This window comes from Myotis myotis, unplaced genomic scaffold, assembly GCF_014108235.1.
Source record: "Myotis myotis isolate mMyoMyo1 unplaced genomic scaffold, mMyoMyo1.p scaffold_m19_p_35, whole genome shotgun sequence".
In the NCBI taxonomy this organism is placed as follows: Eukaryota; Metazoa; Chordata; class Mammalia; order Chiroptera; family Vespertilionidae; genus Myotis; species Myotis myotis.
Genome location: NW_023416341.1, coordinates 1,605,962 through 1,627,172, shown reverse-complemented (window position 1 = coordinate 1,627,172; position 21,211 = coordinate 1,605,962). Strand labels below are relative to the sequence as shown.

At 58.4% G+C, this 21,211-nt stretch overlaps 1 protein-coding gene across 4 annotated transcripts in view; it reads right to left on the bottom strand.

The window, feature by feature from the left end:
• The window catches only part of LOC118652894 (katanin interacting protein), a 203,712-nt gene that overhangs the window by 8,620 nt on the left and 173,881 nt on the right, over positions 1-21,211 (bottom strand). For all 4 annotated transcript variants that reach the window (XM_036303138.1, XM_036303136.1, XM_036303139.1 and 1 more), the window contains 6 exons: positions 17,555-18,274; positions 16,623-16,822; positions 14,022-14,100; positions 8,380-8,557; positions 3,357-3,522; positions 225-382 (listed from right to left, as the gene is read on the bottom strand). In XM_036303138.1, the coding sequence (XP_036159031.1) occupies positions 225-382; positions 3,357-3,522; positions 8,380-8,557; positions 14,022-14,100; positions 16,623-16,822; positions 17,555-18,274 (1,501 nt within the window). The remainder of the gene's footprint in view (positions 1-224; positions 383-3,356; positions 3,523-8,379; positions 8,558-14,021; positions 14,101-16,622; positions 16,823-17,554; positions 18,275-21,211) is intronic.

Here is a 21,211-nt window from a genome sequence, read left to right as displayed (position 1 = left end):
CCCAACGAAGCATTTAAAATCGCCAGCACTCCAGCCTGCGAGAAACCCAGACACCAGACAAGGTGGGTACATCCCACAGGCTCCCGGAGAGGCTTGGCTGAGCTTTAGAAACAGCCAAGTTGAAAAGCAATGCGTTTGATCACCATTTCAAACCGCTTTAGGCGGACACTTCAGAGCGCAGGCAGAGCCCACGGCGGAGGGAGGGTATGCGGCGCGCTCCTCACCTCTGGGCCGGCTGGGGCCGGAGCCGAGCCTGCAGGTAGTCCACAAAGAGGATTTCTTGAGCAAAATCAAAGTGGCAGTTGCCGGGCCCCTTGCGGATGAGAAAGCCCTCTGGAGGGGAGACGCACAGGCCGTCCAGGGAGACGTGGGCGATTTTGGCCTAGAACACAAAGCAAGGCCGTGCCTGCAGGGCCAGCGAGGGCAGCAGCGTGTGCTCTGTCCCCCACGCGGCTGCAGCTGGAGCTGCTGTTTGTGACTCAGAAAGAGCTTCCTCCCAGGCCAGTCCACTCTCCAGTGGCACCCCTGCTGTGCCCGGCTGTGCTGGGCGCCGGGCAGAGAGCAGGAGACAAGGCAGGTGAGGCCCTGCCCCGGTGGACACGTCACCGTGGCCGGAGGTCGTACGACATGGTGGTCAAGGGCATGGACTCAGTGCTCTGCCATCCTTGCCCTGCCTCGATGTCCTCATCTGTTAAATGGGTTCAATAATGAGTCACTTATGTAAAGTGTCCAGGAAGGACAGGCCTGGCACAAACACGCACTGCACTGCTCCTTCCGTAGCCCTGGCGCACACCTCACCGCGGCCCCTAGCTGTCCTGCTAGGGCGGTGTCCTTGGTGGTTTGAGTCCACTTTGGTGGCAGAGCCCCCAGCTGGACCATCTCTCCCTCTGCCCCAGGGCCTGGCACGCAATGGGTGCTTACTAAGAGCATGCTGAATCAGTTGGATTTGGGCCAACAGGTCCCCCTGTTCTCGGCCAGATTTTGCCAGCCAGGAACCCAGCAGTAAATCTCAAGGCCCCAATGGCAGGGTGTGAGGTGGCTCAGCTCTGAGTGAGCAGAGGGGGTGATCAGTCAGCACCCCTCCAACCACACATTTTGGAATCCAGGCTCCATGGCACCTCGCCCCACCTTCATGGTTAGCTACATGGGACCAGCTGCTGACCAAACTGGTGGAACTCCTCCCGGGAGCTCCGGGAGATGCCGCAGGCCCCTCCGCGCAGAGGGGACGCCTGTGCTCCTGGAGCCCCTCGTCCGTCAGCATTAAGGGAGCCCCATATGCAGTCGGTAGTCACAGGCACATAAACCTGCAAAGGGCAGAGTGATGGCTTTGGCTGGATAAGAGGGCCCTAAAGCTGTCACCCTATCTCCATCTTTCTTCAAACCTGACTCCCACCCACCCCGGCGGGACCTGTGGCCCCGGCCTGCAAATAGCGCTCCCACCCCTGCCCTGGGCTGGTTCAGCCTAAGGGAACGGGAGCAACCAGCACCAGGCCTGGGTTAGCTGGCGCCTCGAAAGAGGAGGCCTCTCTTCGGCTGGGCTTGGCGCTTGCAAAAGCCTAGGGCTGCCAGGTGTGCCCCGTGGAGAAAGCCACCGAAAGCGAAGCTGGCCAGAGAGCAAAGCAGAGGCCCAGGACGACTCTGTCCTCTTCCGGGGGCCACCATCTCCTCCAGGAAGCGTCCTTGACTGCCCCGGGTACTGTCATTCCCGGGTGGAGGGGGCTTTTATCACCTTCTCTTAGCTAAGGGCACTAGAGTTCAGAGAGGCTAAGCATCTGCCCAAGGACTGGAGTGATCAAAGCCCGGCACCAGGAGCCCAGGCCTGGCTCTGCCCCCGCCAATGGCCCACAGCCAGATGCCCTGGGGGGTGGCCACCCAATTGTTTTTTGGGAGGCACAGTTCTTTTTTCTTTTTTAAATATATTTTTATTGATTTTAGAGAGGAAGAGAGAGATAGAAACATCAATGATGAGAGAGAATCATTGATTGGCTGCCGCCTGCACACCCCCTACTGGGGACCGAGCCTGCAACCCAGGCATGTGCCCTTGACCAGAATTGAACCCAGGACCCTTCAGTCTGCAGGCCGATGCTCTAGCCACTGAACCAAATTGGCTAGGGCTGGGTGACAGTTTCCACCACTTGCCCCAGGATCCGCCCTCTCCGACAGGGCCCATCTCCCGCCTCCCGCGGTGGCAACATGGCACTGGCACCGAGCATGGTGGGGGCCAGACTGGGAAGCAGGGCTCTGGGCCCAATGTCCCCAGGACGTGACTCCAGGTCACAGAAGGTCAATGGCAAAGCCGGATTCACTCAAGAGAATGCAGAGACTCAGGCACAGGGTGAAGCACAAGAATGTGTTTTTTATCTGACTTTTAAACGTGCTGAACCTGAGAGCGCGCCTACACAGACAGGGCGGGCGGGGAGGGTTTGCAGCTGCTCCAGAGACAGCGCCAGGGGCTGGGCTGCCACCACTGTGGTACCCCAGTCCTCCGGGCGTCCCCGCCCCCGCCCCCCCCGCGCCCCGGGTCCTGCAGAGAACTCTGTGGCAAGCAGGACGTGGTGGGAGCCCAGACCCAGGCTCGCAGGCCTCAGGCCGAGTCCTGGCGTTGTGAACCTTCGCGTGGCAAAGGGTGATGACCACCCTCCTGAGGAGGCATCGTCCTCCTCGACACTTCACAGACCGGGACACTGAGGGCCGGGAAAGCGGCCACTTTCGGAAGGTCACAGGGGGCCAGGGTCAGAGTGGAGATTCAGACTCCGGGCCCGTGACTTCGGCACCCGAGCTGCACGGCTGTATGATCCGAGGTGAGTAATCACCATGGCGTCCATAGCGTTCCCTGGTTCACACAGGGCAGAAGCCCGCGGGGGGCACGGCTGCTCTCCCCGCGTGCGGCAGGGGCCCTGCAGCCCACAGGCGTGCGCTGTGCTCAGGACCCCGGACGAGCAATCGGACCTTTCCGCACCTCACTTTCCTGAAGGACGAGGGGAATGTGCCTGCCTCAGAGCTGGGGACAAGCGTCCAACGGAAGGATGAGTTCCCGAGCAGCCCTCGGCCAGGGCCTGGCCCACAGCGCCCGGGGAACAGGGCACCACTGACCACCAGCGTGAGGGCTGGGCCCGAGGACCCCAGAGCCCCCAGAACAGACAAGGCGCCCGTGTCCCGAGGCTGCCCAGGCTCTTTAGGCTGCGTTTGCTGTCTGCAGGAGGAGGAGACCACAGCCTGCTCTCCCTGGCTGAAACCCCCATGGCCTTTTGGAAAGTTCTGGAGGATTTATGCTCCTCTCTGGCAGCCACGCCAGCCATTCATCACGGCGCCGTTTCCTTGGCCGTGGGCTGAGCGTGGCCACCTGCCCCCCTTACCCCTCGGTAGGTGTCCTCGGGAGATTTATTGTAGTTCCAGAAGCGCAGGCCCGCGATGCTCTCTGCTCTGTCGAAGCGGATCGTGACCACGTGGTCCAGCCCCGGCGAGAAGGGGATCAGCCACATGTGCTCATCCTCCATCGTGATGTTGGCTCCATCGATTAACCTGCACGCAGCAGAGGGAGCAGTGAGGGGGGTGGCCAGCGCGGGGTCGACATCCTCTCACCGCCCACTGCCCGCCAGGAGCCTGCCTGGCTGGGGTGAATTCAGGGATGTGAGCCTAATTAACCAACAGTGAGGGGCCACCTCTCAACTGCGAAATGAGACAAAAGAAAACAGGAAGAGAAATAGCAGCTTGTGCTGTTTAAGGTGCGTGGAGCCATCCTCCGAGTTTTTTAAAAGGGGGCAGATGTGCCATTTTCCAGGACCCTCCAACCCCGTGACCCCAAATCTAGTCCACCTGTTGGAACGGCTGTCTGCACTAGACGTGCGTGGCAGTCTCATTGTTTACACTAGAAAAGGAGAACCGAGGCCTCAGAGCAGGGGAGGGTTGGTCAGTGCCCACCACGAGGCTGCGCAGCCACAGGGGGAGGCGGGCGCAGCCACAGGGGGAGGTGGGCGCAGCCACAGGGGGAGGCGGGTGCAGCCACAGGGGGGAGGCGGGCGCAGCCACGGGGGGAGGCGGGCGCAGCCACGGGGGGAGGCGGGCGCAGCCACGGGGGGAGGCGGGCGCAGCCACGGGGGGAGGCGGGCGCAGCCACGGGGGGAGGCGGGCGCAGCCACGGGGGGAGGCGGGCGCAGCCACAGGGGGGAGGCGGGCGCAGCCACAGGGGGGGAGGCGGGCGCAGCCACAGGGGGGGAGGCGGGCGCAGCCACAGGGGGGAGGCGGGCGCAGCCACAGGGGGGAGGCGGGCGCAGCCACAGGGGGGAGGCGGGCGCAGCCACGGGGGGAGGCGGGCGCAGCCACAGGGGGGAGGCGGGCGCAGCCACAGGGGGGAGGCGGGCGCAGCCACAGGGGGGAGGCGGGCGCAGCCACGGGGGGAGGCGGGCGCAGCCACAGGGGGGAGGCGGGCGCAGCCACAGAGGGAGGCGGGCGCAGCCACAGGGGGGAGGCAGGCGCAGCCACAGGGGGGAGGTGGGCTGTGGGCGGCAGGGCCCCGCTCTTCCTGCTGGAAAATGAGGAGCAGGCCCAGGAGAGACTGCGCAAAGAGGCAGCACGGTGGCGGAGGCGCCGGAGGGGGGGAGGCGAACATTCCCTCTCTGAAGGCTGTATGGACTCGGGTTGTTTAAAAGAGTCTGTCCTTTCTTTGTTGTGCTGGGAGGGACATGGAGCCCAGCGTGAACCTGGCCGCTCGGATGGGGGGGGGCGGGACAAGCTCAGGGCAGGTGTCTCGGGGGAGCTGTAATCTCCCCCCGACCCCCCACCCCGTGTGGGCATCGCGGGGAACTTCCTGGCAGGAGGAGCCCCAGCCCTTGGTGCTCCCCGCCGCTGCTCTGAGCTTGTCATCTTGCTCAGGCTGCTCCGTCCGGGCCAGTGTCCGGTTCTCCTGCTCTGACATCCTGCCTCATCCTCCGCAGCTCTGCCCGACTTCCCTGGACACCCAGGCCCCGCCCTCGTCCTGTGGCTCTGGCCTGGGGACAGGGGCCTTCCCCTCACTTTCCGGGCAACTTTGAAGCTCTGCCTTGTCTCCTGTGTTGGATTGGATTGGATTGGATTGATCCTCACCTGAGGACATGCTTCTTGATTTTTCAGAGGAAGGGGAAGGAGGAGAGAGAAACATCAATCAGCTACCTTCCCATATGCTCCCCAACCAAGAACCAAACCTGCAACCTAGGTATCTGCCCTGACGGGGAATTGAACCCACAACCTGTCGGTGTATGAGACGATGCTCCAATCAGCTGAGCCACCCAGCCAGGGCTGTTTCCTATATTTTAAAATAAACTTTTATTTTTTTCCTTTTCTACATTTAAAAATTTTAGATTTGGAATAAATCTTATAATCGAACCGTTCATCCAAGGAGGTAATGTTCTTTGCTTTTTCTCTAAAAGGCGGTTATTAAATTGATGGATGGTGTGTCTTACAATTGCCGGCATCTTAAAACCGAGGGAATTCAGCGATTTAACAGTGGGGTGTTTGTGGAGTCAAGCTGACTGAGGACTACACCAGAGAACCTTCTATTTCCTTCCCAAAGCCATTCCCTCTCTGTCCTAGGCCTGTGGCTGCCTCCAGAGCAAGGCCGCTGTCCAGTTCTGAGAGGAGAAAGAATTGCTGATGCGTTTACAACTGATGGGTGTGGGAGGCCCATAGACACCCTCAAGGATACCCAATGACCCCTCCCTGCTCTGCCCACCAAACGGCCTTGAACCAACGACCAACCCACTAGCATGAGCATCCCTAGAGGCCAGATTATGGTCTCTAAACACCATTTTCCACTAAAGGAACCAGTGGCTGAGTCCATATCTGGGACAAGATGAGTACACCTGAAACTTAGATAAGAAAAGAATTTTTAAAAGAAATACATAAAATGAGCCTGGAATGACCTGTTATGTCAGAAAGCAGGGAAGCTGCCAGATCACTCACTGTGTTAAAAAGGGCCCAGGAGCCCGGCCGGCGTGGCCCAGTGCTTGAGCATCCACCTATGAACCAGGAGGTCACGGATCAATTCCTGGTCAGGGCACATGCCCGGGCTGCAGGCTCAATCCCTAGTGTGGGGCGTGCAGGAGGCAGCCGATCAATGTATCTTTCTCATCATTGATGTTTCTCTCTCTCTCTCTCTCTCTCTCTCCCTCCCCCCCCCACCCCCTGCTTCATTTCTGAAATCAATAAGATATATTTAAAAAAAGAAATAAAATAAAAAGGATCCAGGAGCTCCCAATGTCTAAGACAGGGGTGGTCTGGCCCTGTCATGGCATCAGGGTGAGTTAGTTAAACGTCTGACCAAATAGAGCAGGCTAATGTTTAAGTTGATAATTTGTATGGCCCACAAATGACATTATAAATATCCAAATGGCCCTGGGCAGAAAAAAGGTTCCCCATCTCAGGTCTAAGAGCATCCAATCCAGCATCAGTAGGATAAAAACTACAACAGATTGAAACCCTTCACAAACAGAACATTTAAGTCAGTGGTTATGACAGCCAAGGCAACCAACTGTGCCCTGGCCAGTGTGGCTCTGTGGTTAGAGGGTTGGACTGAGCACTGAGGGTCAGGTTTGATTCCTGGTCAAGGACATGTACCTGGGCTGCAAGTTCGATCCCAGGCCCCAAAGAGCGTGGGGGAGGCAAGCAATCAATGTGTCTTTCTCACATAACGCCTCTCTCTCTCTCTCTCTCTCTCTCTCTCTCTCTCTCTCTTCCTTCCTCTCCCTTCCTACCTTCTTCCCTTCTATTCCTAAAAAATCAATGGAAAAATATCCTTGGGTGAGGATTAACAAAAAATAAATAAGAATAAATAACCAAATGTATTAAAGGATGCTAGAGAAACAACTTGTTGTTTTGAAAACTAAGAAATAAAAGGAATCAAACATTTAGACTGCCTTTCCTGTTTGAATTATACCTCAGAGTAAACAAGTAATTGAGGGAAAATTTCTCTTTATTGATGAAAACAAGAAAGATAGCATCAGTGTATCACCTGCTTGCAACCCGAATAAATTAATGGACCTAGCCACTGAGCTTCACAACCACAGAGAGCCTGACAACCACAGAAGGAAATGAACAATTAGGAAACACAGGGCCAGGCAGGGGAGCGGCTGTGAGCCTCCAGCCATGGGATTCACTGTCCCTGTTCTATGATGAGGAAATCAGGCAGGGAAGACAGGATCAGTCAGTGCTTAAGTGCATGGGCATTGCTCTCCCATACCTGCACTCTAACCATGATTCGGCTGGTCTGAGTGACCTTCAGCCAGTTTTTAACCCCTCTCTCCCTCAGTTCACAGAGGTACCTATCATATTATTAAATGGATGGATATCTGTAACCTGCTTAGCACCTGGCATTTAACAATGGCTAAAAAAACATGGCAACTATAATTTCAGGTATTACTATTACTAGAGGCCCGGTGCATGAAATTCATGCACTGGGGGGGCGGGGGGGGGTCCCTCAGCCCAGCCTGTGCCCTCTCACAGTCCGGGAGCCCTCAGGGGATGTCAGACTGATGGCTCAGAGGTGGGACAGCTCCTGCCACCGCCGCTGCACTCGCCAGCTGTGAGCCCGACTTTGGGCTGAGTGGTGCCCCCCTCCTCCCCCCCGTGGGAACACACTGACCATCAGGAGGCAGCTCCTGCGTTGGGTGTCTGCACCCTGGTGGTCAGTGCACATCATAGTGAGCGGCTGAGCGGCCTTAGCATATCATTAGCATATTACGCTTTGATTGTTTCAATGGTCGACTGGATGACCGGACAGTTAGCATATTAGGCTTTTATTACATAGGATTATTGAAGAGGTTAAGGAACTTACTGGCTGGCAGGGGCAGAGCCAGGATTTGAACTCTCATCCCTCTGACTCCTGGACTCCTGTTTGCAGGGCCGGCAGGGCAGCTGCCCTGAGGGGACAGTGCTGCTCAGCAGGTGAAGGGCCCCAGGGATCACGGCTATACGTCAGGCTGTCCTCTTACTGACTTGACCCAACCTGGGTTTATGAAACCTGACAAATGCAGAGGAAAGTGCGGGGACCTCCTCGGCAGTCACCTTCTGTCTCAAGGAGGGGACAGCTTGCTCTCTGAGAGGCGAGGCCGCTCATGAGGACAGGCAGGGCCATCCCTGCAAAAGCTCCCTGAGCAGCCGCTGTGCTCGTGGCCGGAGCTAAGCTCTGCCTGGAAGCAGGAGAGCCGGCCTCGCACCCAGCCTGCACCTGCTGTGCGGTCCCGGGGTACCCTCCCTTTCTGAGCCTTGGGCTCCTTAACTCTAAGATGAGGAGACCAGACCTTGGGGGTGGTTGGGGGTTGCTGTCTGACGTTGGAATCTCAGGTCTAAGATGCAGGACAGGCCCTGCTCCGGCTGCCATGAGTTAAGCTTCCTGCAGACACCTACTTGTCCAGGGTCCGGGAGTCATCCGTGTACTCAGGGAGGTCATTTAAGTCCCTGGGGGAGGCGGAGATCTGGTGCAGGCTGATGGGCAGGGCCTGGCCATCCTTGCCCACCACTTCCAAGCCCGTGAGTCCCAGGTAGTGCAGGTCCCCCCAGGAGGCAGTGAAATTCAGCTGAAGGCCTGCAACAGGAAGGAAAGTGGTGTGAAGGAGGAGCCCAACATGGAGAGGAATGGTCCTCAGCCTGCACCGGGCCAACTGGGAAACGCAGACACAAACGCAGTGCCCCCAGGCTCGCCCCGCCCCTTTCCTCAGGGGGCCTGGGGCTGGGGTGCTGCTGACAGTTCACAAAGTGCGGGGGTGAATGGGCCAGTGCTGTTTGAACCTGTGCAGCCCTGGGTCCTTTCTCTACCCCTCAATCCTGTCATCCCCTTGACGTTGAACAGCCTAGAGTGGCTTCCCATGATGCTTGGCCAACAGGCCCTGCCCACCTGGCTTCTCTTTCTCTAACCTCATCGTGCACCAGGAGTTCCTGGCTCCACTAAGATGGCATCCGTCACTCACTTACTCTTCTCTCCCGCCAGGGCCGCTGCTCATGCTGACCTCTCTCTGGACCGCACACGCCTGGCCCACTTGTGCTCGTCCTTCAGACCCCAGCTCACCTCCTCAGGGAAGCCCCTTCGACTACACTGACCTCCATTCACAGCTGCTGAGTCCCTGTGAACTTCCCCTTCCACGCCCTGGTCGCACTGCGATCTTGTGACCCCTTGGTTCAATATGCCAGACGGTTAACTCAGGACAGAAACCCCATCTGTTTGCTTTGTCCCCAAAGCCCGCCACAGTGCCATTCAGTACAGAATGATTAAACAAGTGTGAATGAGGCGGCGACATCACTAAGCCACACGCTGGGAATGGATGTTTTATGCAAATGGGCTGCTATCATGAGGACTGGGGTAAAGGAAGTGACCACTTCCACCCTTTGCCCCGCCCCACCTGCTCCCTTAGAGACCATGTAGATTTTACAAGGACCTTCTGGGCACCTGCGGCACAATGGCTGCGAATCGTCCACTTGCCCAGAAAGCTCCAAGCAAATGCACCTCTTGGCCGGGCCTGTCGGGCTTCTGGCTGGAACTTCCTTCCTTACTGGTCTCCTATGAGGGTGGGCCATGCCCCGTGAGCTCCGCCACCTTGGGGGCCTTGGAGCCCACAGCAGCCTTTGGGTGGCTGTGCTCAGAAGACCCGCGCTCTCTGCAGCGTGTGCAGAATGCCAGCACTGCAGCGCCGGGGAGAACAGCCTGGCTGTCACGGTCCCCCCGTCCGGCTCAGGGGAGGAGGTGGAGGCCAGGGAGGTCGCCGGGCATTCCTGTGAGGCCCAGCCAGGCCACCTCCCTGGAGCTCAGCTCCTCTCCGACGCCCGTCGTTTCCAACGTGCGTGGTGTCACTCGGCCTCAGACCCTCCTGCTCGCCATGGGGCCAGGGTAACTGAGCATCTTGGGGTCAGTGAAGACCCGTGACCAGCACGGTATGGGCACATGGCAGCTCTCACAGCACCGCAGCCTGCAGAATGGCCACACCCCCCCCCCGCCCCCCCAGCCCCTGCCTCTGCAACGCGACTCGGCTGCTTCCCCCAGACAGAGGGGGAGTCTCTTCCGCTCCTTGGGCCTGGGCATTGGCCTGGGAGACAGAGCAGAGGTACTGCAGGCAGAGGCTGCAAAGCACACGCGCGCTGGGGCTGTCCTCTCTCCACACTTGGGGTCTGGCCACAGGCAGGAGACAGATGAGCCCCGGCGCCCCTCACTCTGGCCAGCAGCCTCCCAACTGCAGGACACGAAGGCATCCTGGATCATTCAGCTGCCAGCCCACTGCCAGCTGAGCAGACTCCTAAGCAGGCCCAGGAGATGCCGGACAAGCCAGCTCAGAGGACTCCCAGCCACGCCACTGATACGCTCCCCATCGAGTCTGTGCTCAGATGCCCTCTCCCCCGAGAGGCCCCCCACCTGAGCTCAGAGAGCACCACGCCCTAACCAGCGGTTCTCAACCTGTGGGCCGCGACCCCTGAAAATACATCCTGCATATCAGGTATTTACATGACGATTCATAACAGTAGCAAAGTTACAGTTATGAAGTAGCAACGAAAATAATTTTATGGTTGGGGGTCACCACAACATGAGGAACTGTATGAAAGGGTCGCGGCATTAGGAAGGTTGAGAACCACTGCTTCTGCTCCACCCTTTGTCACAGCACCTGCCCCCATCTGACAGTTTTACTGTCAGGGTTACTTGCTATTTGGTCTGATCAGCCTTCCCCACTAGGACGGGAGGCAGCTCCCTGCGGGCGGGAACGCCGTGGACGCTGTGCACTGTTGTACCCCCAGAGCCTAGAACAGTATCTGAAAAACAGATGGTCAGTGGGGCCTTTTTCTTTTGAAATAAGTGCCTGACTGAAGAGTAGGTCTCAGTGGATACCTGCAGTGAGTGAGTCAGCCTCAAATCATTGCATTCACCAAGTTCAGCGTTAATGATAGACAGATATTACCGATCACTTACTATGTACCAAGTCCTGCCCCTGGAACTGGAAACACAGGGTAAACACAGAGCAGAATCGCTGTAGGAGCTTCTGTGCAGTGAAGACACACAACAAACACCTAACAAACCAATAAATGCGATCGTTCCTGAGAGCACCGACCGCCACGGGATAAATCAGAGAGAGCTGGCGAGGCAGTGGCTGGGAAGGGGCGGGCGGTCAGGGAGGGCTTCTCGGAGGGGCGACGTTCGAGCTGAGGCCTGGGGATGGAGGAGGCTGCCACTCTTCAGCATGTCTGGAAGGACATTCCCAGCTGAGGACAGAAGGGCCACGGCCCTGGGATGGGAGCCACTCGGCCAGTGGCTGGAGCCAGGTGACCGAGGGAGAGGGAGGGGGAGAGAGCGACCTCAGGGGCGCTGTCACACGTGCTTCAGGCTGGGCAGGGCTGGCCACGCCACGGGGTCCGGGTTCCCCTCTGCACTGGGGAGCGGGGGAGGTCCGGGTTGAAGCAGGGGCGCCCACGTGATGTGATCTGCATCTCACAACGTGACTCGGTTGGACCCTCTAGGACAGCGGTCGGCAAACTGCGGCTCGCGCGCCACAAACGGCTCTTGGCCCCTTGAGTGTGGCCACGAAGTTTCAATCGCACTGTACGTGCGCGCCCGCACGTGGTATTTTGTGGAAGAGCCACACTCAAGGGGCCGCAGTTTGCCGACCACTGCTCTAGACCAGGAAGGAGGCTGCTGGATACGGATGCCCTGGACCAGGTGGTGAGTGGTGACAGCAGGGCACAGGGGACGGGTTCGAGTCAGCTTTGGAGACAGCACTGCCAGATTCTCAGTGGCACGTAGGGAGTGAGGGGAAGAGAAGATGTTTTTGACCTGAGTTCCAGAGCGGCTGTGGGTATCCCTCCTGAGACGGAGGCGGCCTGAGGTGGAGGAGGGAGCAGGTCTGGGTGAGGGGAGCAGTGCCAGGGACCAGTGCCAGCCCCTCTTGTGAAAACAAGACTTGGCACCCCAACTCGCCCTTCGTTTGCCTGGAAGAGGCTCTGCAAGGCCACCGGATGCAGGGCTGCTTGCCTGTCTGAGCTCACAGCCATGCTCGCATCCATTTTCCTGTGGTGTACCATCAGTATTTATATACGCGGAAATTAATTTTGTTATTTCTCGTCCATGTTTCAACTCTCCCAGCTCCTTTCCTATTCATCACTGCTGATATTTGCAAAATGTCCAAAATGCGTGTCATCTGCAGATTTGCAAATCATACATCCCTTTTCAAAAACATTAACAGAGCCTGGCCAGTGGCTCAATGGTTAGAGCATCGGCCCAAGTACCGAAGGGTCTAGGGTTCGATTCCCGGTCAAGGGCACACATCTGGGTTGCAGATTCATTCCCTGACCCCGGTCTGGGTGAGTATGGGAGGCAACCAGTTGATGTGTTTCTCTCACATCAATGTTTCTCTCTTTCTCCCCCTCCCTCCCTTCCACGCTCTCTGAAAAGTAATGGAAAAAAATATCTTCGTGTGAGGATTAACAACAAAAACATGAACAGGACTGGCCGTATGTACCAAGCCAGTATGCACTGGCCGGTCTGGGGGTCAGGATTTTGGCAGCGAGCAGGAAAGCCCAAGGCTCAGAGGCAGGAGACAGACAGCAGGGCGCGGGCGTGCGGAGGGGGCTGGCCAAGGGGTTCTGCCTCCGAGGTTGCACTTTCCTCAGCAGAGAGGCCTCGGAGCCCACGCCAGGCAGCTCCCGAAGCACCACGATCACGTTTCCGAGAAAGGTCAGGAGCTGGCTCAGTGGGAAAGACATTTACAGACGCATCTTTGGGGAAATCACCAGATGAGGGGACAGAGGCTGCCCCTTCCGTCTTCTCGTCACTGCACTCTGACCGCCTCTGGGGCAGTGTGGGTGGCTGACCCTCAGCACGGGCTCCAGGGACGCCCTTGGTCCAGGCCTGGCCATGCGCGGTTTCCATCTCACACCTCCCTCCCCGCTCCCTCCCCGTCCTGGGGAGCCAGTGATTGGTTTAAAGATGTTTGGGCATGTGATCCAAGCCAGGCTGAGCAGAGCAATTCTGGGAGTGCTGACCTCCGACCCTCACAGCTGAGTCCCCCCACTTACGGCTGCCCTTGGCCTTGCCCCTCCCCAGGCAGCCCATGTCCAGGGACATGCTGATATGGGTGTGTAAAGGCCTGTCCCCTCACTCAGCTCAGGACAACGCCAGGGCTGCCACAGCTCAAGCTCCCTGTGGAGCTGGCAGAGGCCTCCATGTGAGTACGAGGCTCAGCTTCTCCTCTGCCCCGTCCTGCTTCCTGTCCTCCCCAGGAACATGCCCCAGGAAACTCCACCCCAAAGTCTGCTTCCTGGGAACCCAGTTCAGTCGGCCCTCAACCGACAGGGATGGAGAGGGAGGGACGGAGAGGGAGGGCACGCTGGGCAGAGGGCACAGCTTAAGCGGGGGACAGGTGGGGGTTCAGAGACGAGTGTGGGGAGGAGGACCGGCTGAACCTAGATGTCTGGCTTCATTCGAGAGATGATGCAGAGGGAGTGTGACAGAAGTTAACTGGAAGGAATGAGTGCTCAGGGGGCAAGAAAGAGCAGGGGAGGCTGCAAGGAGCAGGTGAGCCACGAGTCTCGGTAACAGGGACCAGGAGGGAGGCGCGCACAGTCCACGGCCACCTCTGGCCTGAAGATCTAGGATGCTGGCAGAGGGCTGGCCTGCGCGTGCGTGGAGGAGGAGGGGTGGCTGCAGGGTCACATGGGAAAAGACGAGAGAAAAAGACAGTGAAGCCCAGATGGGATTTGCTCAGAGGCCACCCACCGGCAGCCAGCTGGCCGATACACATGTGTTTTGTTTGGCTCATTAGTTGTTTAAAAATATTATAAAATTAGTCACCAACATTTAAAAAGCTGAAGATTTCACATAAAAATCCAAATTTGTGACTTCTCAGAAGAACTGGCAGCTCCCGCCTGGTGCAGGGAGCAAGGTGGTGTCTTTGCTCCTGCTGGTTTCAGCCCGCTGGCCACAGGGCCACATCTGAGCAGACCCTGTCCCAGGGGCCAGGATGCCCGACCCCCGAAGGCCCTCCTTCCCCTGGCACTGCCCAGGACAGGGTACTCACAGATCCCGTGGTAGATGCCCGGTTCCGGAGTGGTGACTTCAGGCACAGGGGCGCTGGGTGGCAGCTCCACTTCCGGGACCTGCACGCCGGTTAGGGGAGAAGCAGAGGCAAGGGGTGACCCACAGAGCTGGCTGGCGATGTTTCCAGCTGCTGCTGCCCACCTCACGCCCCAGGGAAGTCCCCGTGTCCCTTGTTGTGTTTTCTGTCTCTGTGGAGGTCGTGACTGGTAACATGAACAGGCCCAGGAACCCTCGTGTGTCTGAGTCCTTGCCAGAAGCTCTTGCTGGTAGGGGAGGAGTTTGACGCTACCAGGGAAGGAGCCATCGATGTCTGTCTGGTCAGCTAGAGGGAGGCGGGGAGAGAGGAAAGGAAGGAAGGGAAGAAGGGAATGAAGGGAAGGAAGGAAGGAAAAGAACTTAAGCTACAGCGCGTGGTTCTGGGCCTGGGCATGTGCATTTGCAAAGCTCCCAGGTTAGCCCCTGGGCAGCCAGCCCAGGCGGGCAGCCAACCCTACTTCTTGGGTCTCATGTGTGAACTTTGCTCATTAGACCTCTCCATTGTAAGTTCGGGTAAAAGTGCCGTCACTACTTTACAGACAGGAAAGCTGCGATGCAAAAGGAAGTGAAGTCCAGATCTCAGAGTCTGGGTGAACGTGGCGGTCCAGCCCCAAGGACAACCTGATGAGCGCCAGGCCCTGCCCCTAGCAACAGCCTCTCCAGGCCCAGTCCAGCCATGAGGGGGGTGGGGAGGGCCTGTCAGGAGCACCCCTGACACAGCCAGCCTCAGGCCACCAGGAATGTCACTGCCCTGGTGCCCACATGCCTTCTCTTGCCCTCCCTGGCACCCTGCCCTCCCCTCCTAGGATGACCCCTGTGGATGCACTGACCTTAACACTCTCTAGGGGTGTGACCCTGATGCTGTCCCCCCCGCCCCCCCGCCCAATGAGCGCAGGTTCTCCTCTAAGATGAGAGTGTCCCTCCCTGCCCCTCATGGGCTGGGTTTCCGCACTGGGAAATCATGGGGCACATGAAAGGCCTCCTGGTCAACTCCCAGTTGGACCCACAGATCAAATCCAGACAACAGACATGCTTCCTGGCCCACGAAGGTTTGAAAACATTTGAGTCACTTGCTAACATTTTTAAATTGGGATATCCTATCTAATAAAGAGGAAATATGCAAATTGACCATCACTCCAACACACAAGATGGCCACCACAAGATGGCCAGCAGGGGAGGGCAGTTGGAGGCAATCAGGCCAGCAGAGAAGGGCAGTTGGGAGGGACCAGGCCTGAAAGAGAGGGCAGTTGGGGGGAGGGGAAACCAGACCTGCAGGGGAGGGCAGTTGGGGGGGACCAGGCCTGCAGGGGGGTGCAGTTGGGGAGGACCAGGCCTGCAGGGGAGGGCAGTTGGGGGCAACCAGGCCGGCAGGGGAGCAGTTAGGCGTCAATCAGACTGGCAGAGGAGTGGTTAGGGGGTGATCAGGCTGGCAGGCAGAAGTGGTTAGGGGCAATCAGGCAGGCAGGCAGGCGAGCGGTTGGGAGCCAGCAGTCCTGGATTATGAGAGGGACGTCCGACTGCCCGTTTATGTCTGATTCCACTAAACGGGCAGTTGGACATCCCTTGAGGGGTCCCAGATTGGAGAGGGTGCAGGCTGGGCTGAGGGACACACACACACCCCCCCATGCACGAATTTCGTGCACCAGGCCTCTAGTTTTTACATAAAAATTCAGATATCTGGCTTCATTGGAAAAAAATCAGAACAATTGTCACCACGAGCTGGCAGTCTTGTCGGGCAGAGCAGCAGTGGCCTCCCTTAGAGGCGGAGGCTCACGCACTGAACACCCGGCGCCAACAGACCATGCGCTGCACTGCGTGGTCATGACCTGTGGTGGCCGGAGCTGTCCTCTGCTCCTGGATGTCCCCCTCCCCCCGCCCCCTGCTTGCGGGGCCTCGAGGACACCCTGGAGACCTGGTCTTCCCTCCATTGCTGCTCTTCACTTGGCCAGGCCCTTGCTTTGAAGGTCATCTTTCATTAAAAAAGCACAGACTTTAGAGTCCTGTGTTGAAGCTCTAACCCTGTCACTCTCCCACTACGCGCCCGGGGCATGACCCTGAGCCAGGCTGAACCTTGGTCTCCACACCAGCGGTTGTCAGGAGGGATGCACAGGGCTGGCTCACAAGTCACACGCAAGAAACAATCGCTGGATTGTCATTATTTTAACTCTAAGTCTGCCTCTTAAAGGCATTTCCAGTCCTCCCATCAAAAACAACCGAGAGATCAAAACACAACCTCGAGCAGGAAGTTCCCGAAGACCTTGAATGACAGAGGGGACACAGCATGGATTTCTCCCAGCTTTGATTAAAATCTGAATACTTTCTTTACTTTGGTGAAAAATAAATAAATAAATGAAATAAAAATCATTAGAGAATGAAATATGACACCCAGGACTGAAGACGAAGTGGAGAAATGGGAAATGTCAAAACAGCAGCACCAGCGGCGTAAAGAGATCCATCTTCATTCTCCTGCTCCTCTCCGGCTGGCAGTCAGGGGAACTTCTCCGGGCGCCCGCCCGCCTGCCCGCCCGCCCGCCCGCCCGCCTACCTGGGCCCACAGGCCGGCCTGGGTGTAGGGCCGCTCCTCCGTGCCGCCGTCCGCGGTGCTGGGCCTCTGCAGGGCCTCCTCGCACGGCAGGCTGCATGGGCCCTCCGTGTCCACGTCAAACGTCTCATCCGAGCGGAATATGGCCTCGAGAATGTCGTCGTCGGTTGTGAATAAGATTGTGTCTCCAAAGTGCTCTGGCGCTGAAGGGGTTACCAGGAAGACAAGGGTCAACTCTCCCAAATCCCACTGAGCTGTGGGTCAGGGCCCAGACCCATCAGCTCTGCCATAAACCCCGACCACGGACAGTTCTCCATCTGTGCAGGGACGTGGATTCTTCACGTCGGCAAATGGATCCGCGCACCTGAGCCCCACACAGGTCACAGGTCTAACGAAGGGACCTATGCGAGGAGAATCACTGAGATGGGGCCTGAAACATGTGTGGGTGGGCACCAGAGCAGATGCTGTGGGTGCTCACAGATCCCCGCTGACCCCCGGCGGGAGGGCTGGAGCCCTGCTGGAAGGGCATGGGCGTTAGGCCCCTAGCGGGGAGCCTGCAGGGCTCCAACCCCCAGCGCTCTGCCTCAGGCAGGACAGACCTGCAGGCCTCGGTCAGGCTGCGGTGGCTTCCCCTGACACCACGTGCTCAGCTCCCCCTCCATGTCCTGCACCCCCTCCCTGCACAGGGCTCTCCTGAGAGTGCTCCCTCAGTCAGCGCCTCGCAGGAGGGTCCCCGTTTCAGGCCCAGGCCCGTCCCCAGCCAAGGAGTTTAATGAGGTCAGCGCCTGCAAACCCATGCTGCAAAGGCGGCGAGGGGGCCAGGCCTATGAGGGGAGAGACCCATCGCCACTGGCAGCCTGTGGGTTTGGTTTTCCCTCGGAGCCTCAGCGAGCAGCAGGAAGGGCTTCGGGAACATCCTTACAGACATACTGTACCTCCCGTCAGGGTTCCGGAGGCCTTGGCGATTTCTCCGTTAAAGATGCACTGTGCGTCTAACAGGATCTCGACGTCCCTCACGCCGCGGAAGGAATGGATCCGCGACTTGTTGTAATTCCAAATCCTGACCAGGGCGACGTGGCAAGGGTGCGAGAAGTCGATGGAGATGGAGTGGGACTGGCCCGGCGTGAAGGGGGCCAGCCAGACGTGCATGTCGTCCTGGGTCCTGTTCACCCCGTCGACGAGGTTGCCGACCACTCGGGGGTCCTTCCCATAGGCTGGTAGAACGTTGATGTCGGGGGGGTCCGCTTGGATGCTCGCGATTTGCACGGGCTCTCCCTTGGAGCTGAATATTTCTATTCCGTTCAGGCCCACGTAGTGCCTGTCCCCCCACGTGGACTTGATGTCAAGGACCAGGTGCCGCCCATAGGGCAAGATGGGAATTCTAAAGTCGCTGGGGTCGCCTGCGTCTCTGCAGTCATCCGGCCCCACCCGGGGCTCCGGCTGCTTCCTGCCGGGGGCTGGCTGGGCGCCCTGCCGGCCACTCCTCTGCTGCTGCAGGAACTCGTCCAGGATGTCCCCCTGCACCTCCATGTTGGAGATGCGCCCCCGGTGGGAGCGGTCAAAGGCGCTGAGGGAGCTCCAGGACTCCTGCAGTGTGTGCTCCTGCTCGCTGCGCCACTGGGGCCGCGGCGGCGGCCTGGTGCACCAGGCATCCTCTGAAGAAAGGGCACAGGAGGGGGGAAGCCCATTAGTGACAGGTGTGGAAGTGGGACCCTTAGTGTCTCATCCAGTGGCTCTCGGCTGGGTGGAACCGCCCTCAGGGGAACATTCTAGAAAGCGGTGAGGCTGCTGTTGGCTGTCTCAATGCCCACTGACCCTCCTGGCATGGCCGGTGGGCAGGGCTGTTAATACCCGCGCTGCACTGGATGGTCCGGGCACAGAGCACGGTCTCCTGTCACACACATTCAGGCTGGTAGAAAACTGTTTCCGGTTCTCAAGTCTGGAACCTAGCTGTTTTACAAAAAAGCAAAGTATTTTTCAATCTGCACTGAATTTTCTAAGCATGCAACCTCATGCACATCAAGGGAGGCCTGTATGGTTGTGTTGGAGCCTTTGCTGGAAGTTTTCCCACTTCAGAGCCTCACACAACCAGAGCAAAGCCGCTGCCTGTGGCCTCAGAGTCAGCCACCCAGGAGCCTGCGCCTCGGGCTACCAGTCACGTGACCTGCACGGAGTTTTCAAACTGCTTAGTGACAGGCAAAAGGCTCGGAAAAGAAGGTAAAAGGAACAGAGCCAGCTGTGCCATTTTAAATGATGCCCACCCTAGTGTGGGCAGCGTGCGCCGACGTGCGAGTGTGATCTTTCGGGGTGGGAGTAGGAAGGGCTTTTATTTTCTTCCTTGCCACCTTATCTTCTGAGTTCCCTACATGTATTATTTTTATCATCAGAAAAACGCTGAAACAACCCAGGTGCATTGCACGGCGAGGACTTTACTTCCACACACGGCCTAACTGGCTCCAGGAGCCGCAGCCGTGCCCAGGGCTGGCGTCTGAAGGCCCCGCTCCCCTCGCAGACTCTAAGAGCCCGAGTGCACATGGAGCAGGGGCCATCCTCGGGGCCATGCCATGGCTAAGTGCCACCTGAGGGTGTCATTCTGGAAAAAACAGCAGCTGGCACTGGCATTCTGCTTTTTCTCCTTTCATACGGTGCCGTGCCCTGCACTCCATTTTCTGCCTGTCTCCTCGGGGGCCTGGCCCCATCAATTACCACTTCCCTCCAGAATCTTCAATCACTCCTTCCCCACCACTGCCCTCTCAGCCTGCAGACAAGCGTAAACCTCCGCCCTGAAGGCAGAGGGAGGCCTCGGATCTGCAGTGGCTGCGCCCATCCCCACCTCCCATCCCCTGCGGCCTGCTTTCTCTGACCAGTTACTGTTTTGCTGCCTCAAACTCCTCTTCCCCTTCTCTAGGAACAGCACCCTGACTTTCCCCTGGGGATCCCCCACCTGCAGCCATTCGGATCAAGCAAATGTGGACAGGATCCTTGCAAGCTGGGCTCATGAAAGGAACCCAGGGAGAGAGGGGCTCTCCGTGAACTGGAGCTGCTGAGCATGGACGGAGCGGCGCTGCCTGTGGCCACCTTGCTGCCTGTGGGGGCCGGCCTGAGAAGGAAGCAGGGCAGGAGCAGGGCGATGCGAGGCTCCTGGTGGCATCACTGGGGCCCTGGGGCCCAGCTGTGTCAGGTCGCATGCCTGGTGGCTTTCCATCCCTCCATCCATGAATCCCACAGCCCTCCACTGCAGCGGTGCCCTCGGGTTCACAGGGACCCCAGGCACGCAGTCTTCTCTCAGTGCTCGCTCCAGGTGGCTGTCCAAGGACACACTCCCCTCGGGCCCAGGAGGCACTGTGCTGCCAGGTTCTCCATGTCCTGCCCGCAGCACCTCCCACCTCCCCACTCCCCATGTCAGGCTTTGGCTCCCACACAGGCACTGCCCAGTGTCACAATGGCACCCCCCCCCCCTGCCCTAGGCACCACCATCCAAGGCCCCTCACGGGGTCCAGACATGTCCACACTGTCACTTCAGACTCCATGTTGCTAAATGTCATTTGTCACTATTCCCTGAGTGCCATTATCTCTGCCACGCTGGGAACAAGGAAAATCAAAGAAAATCCAACTCCTCACCACGCCCCAGAGCCCCGAGTTGGCCCCACTAACTTCCCCAACCGCTCTCCCACCCTCTCCCACGCTCTCCTGCTCCAGCCACGTGGCCCTCCTCCCTGTGACACACCAGGTCACGTCTAGTCTCAGAGCCTTTGTCCTTGCTATGCCCTCTGCCAGGAATGCTTTCTTCTCAGATCCCCAGACAGCTGGCTCCTCTCATCACCTTCCTCGTGGAGAGGCCTGCTCTGCCCTGCTACCTGCTGCGTCCCAGTGCCTGGCACAGAACCTGGCACGAGGAAGTGCTCAGTAATGTTTGCCAGCAAAGGGAAGGACAGCTGGCATCACCATTACACCCGTGTTCAGACCTGGAGGCTGAGGGACTCCCTCTCCACCTGTCAGTTCTCCTGCACCTGTCCTCGCCCGCCTTCCCATCTGCCATTAAAAAAGACCCAGGAGTTTCCTCCACCCTTTCCCAGGCGTGAGGCTTAGCACCTGCAGAAGGGACTCCCATATGGATCATCAGTGCTCCGCTAACTGTGATTTGATTTCCACGGGCTGGAATGAATGGCCTAGGGCAGTCTGCAAGGGCACTGAGGAGACAGCACCACATCCTGTGTCAGGGCCTCGCCTGTGTGTCTGCCTGGGTGAGAAGGAAGGCAGGGCTCTGCTCTCACCCCACATCTGCTTTCTGACCTCTGCTCCCCAAGAGGTACCCCTGGGTTTTAAAAGCAGAGAGGTATAGACGCTCTGCTAGACCTCGCAGATGGGTCTACCACTGAGGGCCGGTTCCCCTCTCTGCAGGAGAACACTCTACTCGCGAGTCCCTGGGGTCAGGGTGCTGCTAGGGTCAGTGTGTGGTCCTTGGTCAACCCCACCTGCAAGTCTGAAGGGCAACAGAAAGCTGCTGCTTCGTGAGTCTGTAGTCAACACAGTCGGGGAGGGACCACCAATATGAGAAGACGGGACTGAAGATGCAAAACTATTCCTTGGTT